Source organism: Sitophilus oryzae, unplaced genomic scaffold (genome assembly GCF_002938485.1).
Source record: "Sitophilus oryzae breed Bouriz unplaced genomic scaffold, Soryzae_2.0 scaffold_808_pilon_pilon, whole genome shotgun sequence".
NCBI classification, from domain to species: Eukaryota; Metazoa; Arthropoda; class Insecta; order Coleoptera; family Curculionidae; genus Sitophilus; species Sitophilus oryzae.
The window spans coordinates 4168546-4178957 of record NW_022147426.1 but is presented as its reverse complement, the minus strand read 5'-3'; the positions used below and the strand labels follow the sequence as shown (position 1 = coordinate 4178957).

Below are 10412 nucleotides of genomic sequence, written 5' to 3'. Positions count from 1 at the left end.
CTTTTTTACCTATATGCCACTTTTGACAAAACGTCAGTTAGTCAAAATTGGCATATATTATTAATTATTGACTTTTCGATTGACTTAAAAATAAAAGCAGAATATCGTTTTAAGGAATTATGTTAAGCAAGGTAAGTTTTCTATAAATATCTTACTTATAAAGTAATATAAATATTTGTTATATTTAATTAATTCCTACTAAAGTATTTTTTTTTCTCGAAAAAGCAATTTTATTCAAATGTTTTTGTTTTAATGTAAACAATACCTTTACAAAAGATTTGTCGGTCTTGGGCCGTCAAACACAACTCAAATTATACTTGTTGCAAAGCTTGTAGTATGTAAAATTTTATATTTTTTAGGATATGTCTTGCGTTGATATAAAATGAAGAGCACACGGGAAAAACGATGAGTGTCCAAAAACGGGGGGGAGGTAATCGTTTTTTAATTCAAATTACGCATGTACTTATCGTTTTTCCCATTTTTAAATGCCTGTTTCTATGTGACCGTTATCGATATTCCCGATTATTTAGTTATCAAAAGGTGTAGCTTTTTAAGACGACAAATATTACGCATTAAAATCAAATTAACAGAAAATGGACTTTTATTGTTTTTCCGTGTACTCTTCAAATGTTAGTCATTTTAAGGGAGTCCCCGGGAGAGAACCGTATTTCCGAGAATCTGTCTAAAGTTGTGAACACTTTTTTTTATTAAGCTTCAAAAAAATATTAATAACGGTTCAAAACAACTGAATTTTACGGGAAAAATTGTAAAGTTTAATATACTTTAGGGTATAATATGTATGAGCTTAGGTCATTCTCCGCCGGTGCTGCCACCATCGGATAATATCGCAAACAACTGGCATATACAAATACACGGATTTAAATAGAGAGTATACGAAAAATTTATTATTTAATAATTATAAAAGTATTAGGAAGTATAATTTTTGAAAATTCTATAAATGAAAAACTAAATATTTTGATATTTTCAGAAGATCTAACTAATAATTATATATTTGTATTATAATTTATTATTCCAGTTAAAAAAAACTTTTTAGATGAGTTCAACTATGGTTTTGCTAGTGGGGTCATAATTGGGGCTATTTCGGCTATAACGAAATTTTTTAAAGGTACATAATTATAATTTTAGAAGATGTTCATAAAACATTTAATCAGTAGTTGATTAAAAAAACTAATTATTAATATTGCAAATTATATTTTATCCTCTCATAGTATGTCTAGTTAATTTTTTGATAATGTAGTGGGTACTTTGTTTACTCATTTGTTTCCTTGAACTGCTTGCATCCAGGTTTGCTTTTAATCAAATCGGTGTGAGAAACTATGAAGCTATAAAATGTTGTTTGGTGAGAGTTGAATATCTCTATACAACAACCGTGTAATTACGTCCTACTTTACATGTTAACATTTTTTCGACAATTTTATTTAATAATATAATAATATTTTAAATTGTCACAACACAAAGCAACGCCCAGTTCGAGTTCTTTTTCACTTAATTTTTACTACCCGAAATAGCGTTACATCGGGAAATACAGAAATTCTCTAATTAATTAACTTCTAATTTCTGCCGAATCGAGCGCTGCGGTCGAAATTTTGAAAATGAACTGAAATGCATCAAGATTAAAGAAAAATTAATAAATTTTGATTACAGTCAGAGTTTGCAACAATATTTTTACAAATCTAAGTGGAAAACTAAACAGTCTGTGGAATATAAAATTAATACTAGCCATTTTTATGTTTAATACAATGATACGAGTCATTAAGATCTATGAGTAGTTACAGTACATCTGCTGGATCTGTGTCTATGAAAGGAATGCGGGCAAAAAACATTTAAATAAACAGCAATATATTTTATACGTCGATTTGACGAGTGCGTCACCGCAAATCGCTCCGCCCACCAGGGGCGTAGATAGGTGTATGCTATGGGGGTGGTACTATGATTAAGTCGCAAAAAAAATCACCGTCGGAATTTTTTTGTCGAATTAAAACGACGGCGATTTTTTTGTCTTCAAAAAGATATAAAAACATAACACAAAAATTAAAATATAGATTTGTAAATAACATAAACAAAAATGAAACAACGACGTTTATTAGTTAATTTTCTATAAACTATAAATAAAAATCTCTAAACTATCAAAAAAAAACTATAAAAACTATAAACTATAAATAAAACTACAAAACAAAATCAAGTTTTCTAGTACGCTGTTTGGAAAACCTATCAATAACAGCATCAACATTTTTTTCAATATCTTTATGGATATTGATTAGAGTTAAGCCCACTAATCTGTCCTGGCCAATAAGAACACTTTGTGTGCTTTTAATTAGGTCGAACATATTATAAACGATAAATCAACATAATTAAAAGCATACAAAGTGTTCTTAATGTCGGATATTAATTAAAAAAAATCCTTTCATAGTCAATGACTATTTCAATTCTCGTATCTCGTCAAGCGTCAGGGGGGGGTACTGTCCCCCAGTACCCCCCCCTTATCTACGCCCTTGCTGCCCACTCACTTTATTGGCTACTTGCAAATTTGTCGAATTTTTATTGATGGGACGCGTCGTCTAATTTTTTACGAAAAACATCGAGAAAATATCGTTTCCCCTCTCACGGATACCCCGGAGCTACAGAACGTACTGTACATATGTTTTTTCTACAAGTTAATATAAAATTCCAGACAATTATTAATAGTTCTAATATCCAATAATACATTTAAAAACGGTACCTAATGTTTATATTTTTGCTGTCAATTTTTTACATTTTTTTACTTGAAAAATTACTTAGATTTACTAAAATACGTTTTATAGTGACGCCTTATTTACACCGATTTATTATGTGCACATAATATTATCGGATATCTAAAAATACGCATAATTTATTTACGTCAATTATTTTATTCTGTAAACTTTGTTTACGTTCATTTATACAAATAACAATTATGTTTTCAAGTAATGAAAACCATTTGTTATTAGTAATTGATACGACAGTCAACAGATCCACGTGACACCTCGGCTTCTATACAAGATTAAGCGAACAGCCAGCTGATCCAGTACCATTTCAGTACTTTGTATTCAGATTCAGTACTTAAATAGATTTCGTTTAGTAGGTTTCGTGCAAGTGCGCTGTCCGCTAACCTCACAAAACCATAAATAGTGAAACAGAATATTTTTATTTAGAATTTAGAACACTTTCAGTTGTTATCGAAATATTTGTTGTGCTCAGTTTTGTTTAGTGTTTGCATTAGTGCTTCGGACAGTTCTTTAATAGATTTGTAAGTTTTAATTTATACTTTATTATTTAGTTTTAGTTAAAGAATACTTGTAACTTGTATGTATTTTGTTAAAGGTTTCTCTTTAGTTTTAAATGCCTATGAATTGATGATAGTGAAGACGATTCTTGAGAAATTCATCTTCTCGGTTTGATTTTTGGTTTAAAATTCTGTTTAATTTTCTTTTGTAATTGTTTGTAAGTTTTAATTCTAGAAAAGGTAGGTATGTAAATATTTGCAGCCATTATTTGTACAAAAATTTGTATAAATATTTAGTCTTTCCATTTGATATTTTGTGTTTGAAGTTTTGTCTGTGACTTATACTTTTTTATACTATTGTTTGTTCTTGAATGAATTTCTTTTTTTGATTTGATTGTTATTTTAAAATTTTTATTGCAGTTTTAATAAGCACCTATGTAGGTTTATTATGATACCTATTTAATACAAAGATAAACTTATTATTTATACGTTAGTAGATTTCAAATTTTTATCGGTTTATAGCATTGTTTATTTATCTAAAATATAAATGTTGATAATTTGGTTTTTATGATTTTTTCCTTGATCTGGTTGTAAGTAGTGATCACAGAAGTGATCTTATCTATAGTTCACATCAAATAAACTTTTACCAAAAAAATCCTTTATGGGTATCTCGCCACTGCACTGCAAGAAAATCTACTAAATAAAATAGTTATTTTTTGTAAACACTTCTGCGTTAAATCTAAACGGACGCTGCTTGTCAGAAGTTATGTTTACAGTTATACAAATTTGCCTAACAAAGAAAAAAAAATGCTTAACGTTTCGGAAAGTTATCTCTTTCCGTCGTCGGAAGCAAAAAAAATTCAATGAATAAAGAAAAAAACTATTTAAAATATTTAAATTCAACTATTCGAGAACACTTTACTTTTTTAAAACAGATACGTCTACAAGAAACCGTTGACGTTCTGTTAAAATGACATTATATCAAGTTAAACTTCAAAATTAACAATTACTACCTGATAACAATTACTTAATAAGGTAAAACCAAAAAGCCCCAAACTTTCTGTATGATTATTTTTAAATTTTACGTATGTTATGTTTATTTATGTTATGTTCTTTAAAATCAAAAAAGGCGATTATCTACAGATGCATGAGCAATATATTTATTTTTATTAGATTGAATTAAAAAAGCCTCTTTCATTTTTCTTTTAGAGGCTATCGCCTCTTTCGTTATAATTTTGGCGTTATTAAAATTTATTCTGTGCCCTGTGTTCCGAGAATGCTGACAAATCTTAGATTTGTGAAAATCTCCCTTTCTTAATTAATATTTATGTTCTTTAATTCTAACATTTAAGGGTCTAGATGTTTCACCAATGTAAAATTTATCGCATTCACAGGATATTTGGTATATTACATTTTTTGTTAGTTGTTCTGTATTCATTGGTTTACTAGATAAACACAATTATTATTAATTTTAAGTAGATAATATCCTTATAATATATAATATGATTGCTTGGTAAATATTTTGAAATATTCTATACTTACTTTTGAGTGTAATAATATATCAAAAATATAACAATAATGCAATCAATAAGTAACAGATAAAAATTAAAACTTTGGTCTCTAGTATATTTACGAAGTTGCGTAGCATACTATAAATATAATTTGCATAAACTTGCCAAGAAATAAAAATAGACCGTATTGAATCAGCTAAAATGTAAAATACGTCTTTTATATATTTCACTCATTAATTTTATGTGATATATTATAGTAAAAAGTTATAATTTGTTGTAAGGATTGTGCTTTATGTATTTATTCATTATGCGTAAGATATAAGGAAGAATGAATAAATATATGTACATGTTTAATGATTTATCTATTTTTTATTATTTTACATGCATAAATAATCAAGAGACTATAGACTGCTAACTTTATTTATGTATTATGTATGTAATAAATTTTGTTGTGTAAATACAAGAAAAATCCCTATTAAATAAGAATAAGCCTCAGCCAAGTGAACTTTGAATAAACTGAATCTATTATGATTCATGCGTGCTTGCTAATATACAGTGTGTCCCCGGATTGTCTTTGCAAGAGTAAAACAACTTTTTTAATATTGGAATTTTGAGAAAAAAAGCATTTTTCATACATTTTTTTGCTTATTCTAAAATGATTAATCCTGTTTATATTTTTTTCAAATTTCCATACCGTTTTAGAGAAAATTTAAAAAAAACATGAAAATATTGTTGAATTTTCCTGAAATCCTGAAAATGAAAAGGCGTTTCCATGATAATATAATTTCGATTTCATTCTTTGATAAATGGTTATTATATTAATAATTTTGAATACCGTCATATTTTTTTCTGTAAAAGTATCATATTTTCCAATAACTGTTATGACCCTTTCCTTTCCGTAGCATTGAACTAAATAAATTTTGTGCTTATTTAACATAACAGCAAAAAATATGAAGCTAATTAAAATTCTATCAACGACAGTCTATAAAAGAAAGAAAAATGAAAGATAACGAAATTATATTACCATAGAAACGGGTTTTCATTTTCAGGAACTATACAGGGTGAGTCTTAAATAAGTGCAAATATTTTTATATTTCGACCCCTTCGAAACGCCTTTTGATTTTCGAAAAATTCCACTATATTTTCAAGTTTTTTTTAATTTTCTCTAAAACGGTGTGGAAACTTGGAAAAGTATAAACGGGATTAACAATTTTAGAACAAGCTTTATATATAACACTTTTTTATAAAGAATGCATTTTTCGCAGAATGTCAATAATAAAAAAGTTTTTCCTCATATAAAGACACTCCAGGGACATACTGTATAAATACATTTTTAATTTTTATTAGTCAATTTTATTTAATTAATTTTACATAGATTTTTTTTATTGTTGATTTTAAATTTGCTGATATCAAGGGTTATAAATGTAAGTACTCATCTACAGCACATAAGCTCTATGGGACCCCTTATACAGGGTGTCACGGTAACCAATTTTCCAAATTAACCAAATTTCACGGTAACCAATGAGATCTCGGAAACTATAAGAAATACCATGAAGGTTAAATTATGACAAATTTTATGCCCAATAAAATGACATTTTGCAAATTAAAAAATTACTCCAAATATTTCGAATATTATTTTTTTTATTTATAAATAAATAATGACGAAAATCCAGTTAAATAGGACGATGACAATACTGAATATAAAAATAAATAATTTAGCTTATTTTTAATTAGGTTGTTTTTGTAATAAACTGTTGCATGGTAATTTTATCTAAATTTAGAAGTCCTCCAATCCACGATTGATATAAAAGTATCATAAAAACAATTTCCATAACAGTGAATTAGATGCCATCCCCCGTAATGGTATTTTTAGTAAAATTGCTAGATAATTTATACAATCAATTTGGTTAATATCAGCATAACATTCTCTGGTTTTATAAGGGGAATTCTCAACATAAGCACATTTTTTTTCACGGGTTTCCCGTAAATAGTGTACAATAATGTTTGTTTAATAATAATAAACGGTATTTTTATTACACCTACTTATTGTTAAGTATACCTCTTATTTTATTATTCTAATCCATTTTTTTGTGTTGTGTTCTATCCCATGAGTGTCAACAAAATTCATATCTTATATATGTAGATAGTAGTAGTATATTATATCTATCATATACCCATTTGGTCATCGAACCTGCGCGGTCTAGATTTTAACGTGTAAGACAGTGATGAGAGTGTAGACAGCATGATGGAAAATCCAATGTATTAAGAGTCCATTTCACTAGTCCGAAAAAGTAGCAAAATTAGCTTTCGGCATTTAACGTTTTATGTAAAACTGATTAGGTATTTTTACATAAAAGAAGAAGGAAATTAAAGATAAAGGATTATACTATATCCGTATCGTAGCAGATTTTTAGACAACTTCTTTATTTTTAAGATTTTGATGGTCAAACATCAACAAAATATTCCTTATGTTTGGACTAAATGACACGCATGAAAATTCAAACCACATAGTATGGATGACCAGCAGGGTATACTATAGGGTGATTCACTGCGATGGTACGTTAGTGGTTTGTGGAGAACCGGTGATCGAATTTTTGTGAAATTTTCTATTTTTCATAAAAGCACCTGCTCCATCTGTCTAAAACATATTTTCAGTGTTGCCGCATCATCTGAAAAGCAGTACCACCTTTTTTATTTTAAATGGAACACCCGGTATATTATTACATTTTTGGAAACTAATTTCATAATCTCATAATTTTTCTATTATACTAATAGTTTTTGTGATAAAAATTTAAATATGTGTAAAATTGACAAAATCATTATTGTGAATACGCATTATAAAAATAATGAATTGAACATTTATCAAGCTGAAATTTCAGTTATAAATTAATGAAAATCGATATATTTGATCTGTCTAAAGGTACATTCAGCCTGAGAGCGTCGAGCGTCGCGTCGCGTTTGCGTCGCGTCCGCCCCATTGAACTCGACCCCCGACGCTCAGCGGACGCTAGCGCAACGCCAAACGCGACGCTGCCTGCCTGAACGGTCTAATTTAAGTCTTTGGTTAAGTGAATTGATTCCATTCAGGGCCAGTCAACTGAGATATACGACCTTGAACGATCTTTTTTTGGGGTAGTAATTTCCGGGGGCGCTAGATGGCGTATTTTTATTTTAATTTTTCTAGTTGCCTAACAATTGCGTACAAAATTGTTTTTATAGTTGCCTAAATAGGCCTATTAATTATGTTCTGTCATTGTTCTGTATGTCAAATCAGTTTTCCGTTTCCGGCTTCCTCCCAGTGTCACCAACTCCGGAATTTTATCCTATTATTTATATTTTAGGGTTTTTTCGGGATATTTTTTTAGGTTTTTAGGGATATTTTGGGGATTTTTGATGCGAGTGTTTAGATTCTTTGGGAGATAAATTTTTGAGAGTTGGAAACTCTGCTTCCTCCTTCCTCTTCAGTTGTGTTTTGCAATTGAACGGAGATGTGCTTTTCGCTGTTTTCTGGTTGTTTGGCTGTGTTTTTTGCTATCTTCATTTTACAATCGTGATTTTGTATTTTTGAATTTTAGTTTAACCTGGTTTAACCTTTATATATAAATCCTTGTTTTTTACCATTTGACTTGTTTGCCAACTTGGGACCAATCAGATGACTACACATTATTTTGTAGAAATCTGATTGGCTCTAACTGGCGAACAAGTCAATACGTCTTGCTTAAAAATAAATTGCATCTATTTAAATTTGCCGCCAGCCGCCACATTTGTTACTTTCCTGGGTGGCTAGATGGCGCCACTTCAATATACAGATTACAGATTTCTTTACAAATTTGAAACCGTTTTGAAACTAAAAAATGCATGGGAGTTAGCGTTCTTCTTTAGTGTGTTCTGTGATTCCATTTCAACACGCGGACGCGACGCAGACGCGACGCGAAGCTCGACGCTCTCAGCCTGAATGTACCTTAAATAAACCGATTGGATATGTTACAGGGAGAGCAAAATCATATTTTGTTTCGTGTTTCCGTTTGTTATAAAATTGCTGAAATCTTTGTTATTTTAAATTCAACAACTATAATCTATAATCGTTACTTTTTAATACTGTTTACTGTACAGTGTACTGTACCATTTAATGTTTTAATTGCAATTTAAAACAATAATATGTATAACAACGTTTATGTGATTCATTATCTAGACTATCCCAGTGGAAAGTAACAGCAAATGCATAATTTTTAAATTAGTCAGAACACGGAATAATTTTATTGAATCTAAATCAACAAAACAAGCATGACTTATGAAAATGTTTAACATATATCAGGTCCGTTATTAATTTTGTTTCTTTTTTCTTTTTTTATAAAAAAAATGGTATTAACTTGCAACATCAATAATTGTCTTTTTTCTCCAATTATTCATTGCAACCTGTAAGGCCTTTTTTGTTATCCCTGTACTCTGCACCAATTTGTGCAGGTCCTTGATAAGATAGGAGCATATTTCCTCCGGCTTTGCTTTCCCAAATAGAAAATGTCTTTTGCGATCCAGAGCCTAGCAGTGACATATTGGGTGCTCTGCTGTTTCAGGATCTTTATCTGCAGCAAAGACTTCCTTGGTACAGGTTGAGCTTGTTCAGGTAACACTTGACAAACTTATGTCTTGTCAAGAAATCTGTTGTAGTCAGCACTTTATTCCTGCTAAGCATTAGCAACAAAAAAACACAAAGGAACGTGTTTTTTTTTCAAAATTTCAAATTATGTATCTTGTCATGTCATATCTGTGTGACATTTTCAAATATGTTATGGCATTTTATTGTCACATCAGAGCATATAGATACTACTTATTGGTTTTAAAGTAAGAATAGTAGATACATACACATTTTATATAGAAATTATATAAAATGTATTATCTATATGTTAATTTAAACTAAATGAATAAAATATTTTCATTCATTACAGGTTGTAGCCATGAAGATGCACAGCATGAAACTGGCTATGCCTCTCTTGGGGGTACTCTTATGGGTACTTTCCATTCACGCTGGAATATTTTCCGATGCCAGCAACCAACGTTTGTTGTCCAACTTCGAAGGTATGTCGCTTTTATCTTCTTAGTTAGTCATTCTTATTAATTCGCAATGAATCAAGAATAACATTTACTCGATCTGATTTCTTTATTTATCTAAAGATTCATTCTAAAGTTTGCAAATAAATATTTTTAAATTGTTCAAAGAAAACACTGCTTTTTTCCAGAAACCTTTTTTGCTTCTTTAAAAGTTATTTTGTTTGTGTAAATAGCAGTTGTTTTCTTTGATTTTAATCTTGGTAACCATTTTTTTTTGTCCTATTTGATGTTTTCTCTACAACCATTTTCTTTTAGGTTGTTATTAAATAAAAATGCGCAGACTTGTTCGGTGGGGGAAAATGCCGCTTTGTAAGGGCTGTTAATTATTTTAATAAAAATCTAAAACCTGGATAAAATGTTATTCGTAGATAGTATCTAGTAAGGAGGTAAGAATACTACTCTAGATTTTCAGAGAAATCTTGCAAAATATGTTACATATACATTTCTTATGTTTTTTACTAGTAGATCTAAATCACAGCCTATTTTTAGGTTTGTTTTTCGATCCTTGGCAGTTAGCTCGTCATTTTCTA

At 29.5% G+C, this 10412-nt stretch overlaps 1 protein-coding gene across 3 annotated transcripts in view; it reads left to right on the top strand.

Annotated features, from left to right (window-relative positions):
- LOC115888750 (peroxidase-like) overlaps nt 1–10412 on the top strand; it is a 36705-nt gene continuing 26293 nt past the window's right edge. The window contains exons 1-2 of one of the 3 annotated variants that reach the window (XM_030908584.1): nt 1–131; nt 9720–9849. In XM_030908584.1, the coding sequence (XP_030764444.1) occupies nt 120–131; nt 9720–9849 (142 nt within the window). In that variant the 5' untranslated portion in view covers nt 1–119. Of the gene's footprint in view, nt 132–3031; nt 3287–9596; nt 9616–9719; nt 9850–10412 lie in introns of those variants that run through there. The other 2 variants (XM_030908585.1, XM_030908586.1) reach the window with 2 other exon arrangements.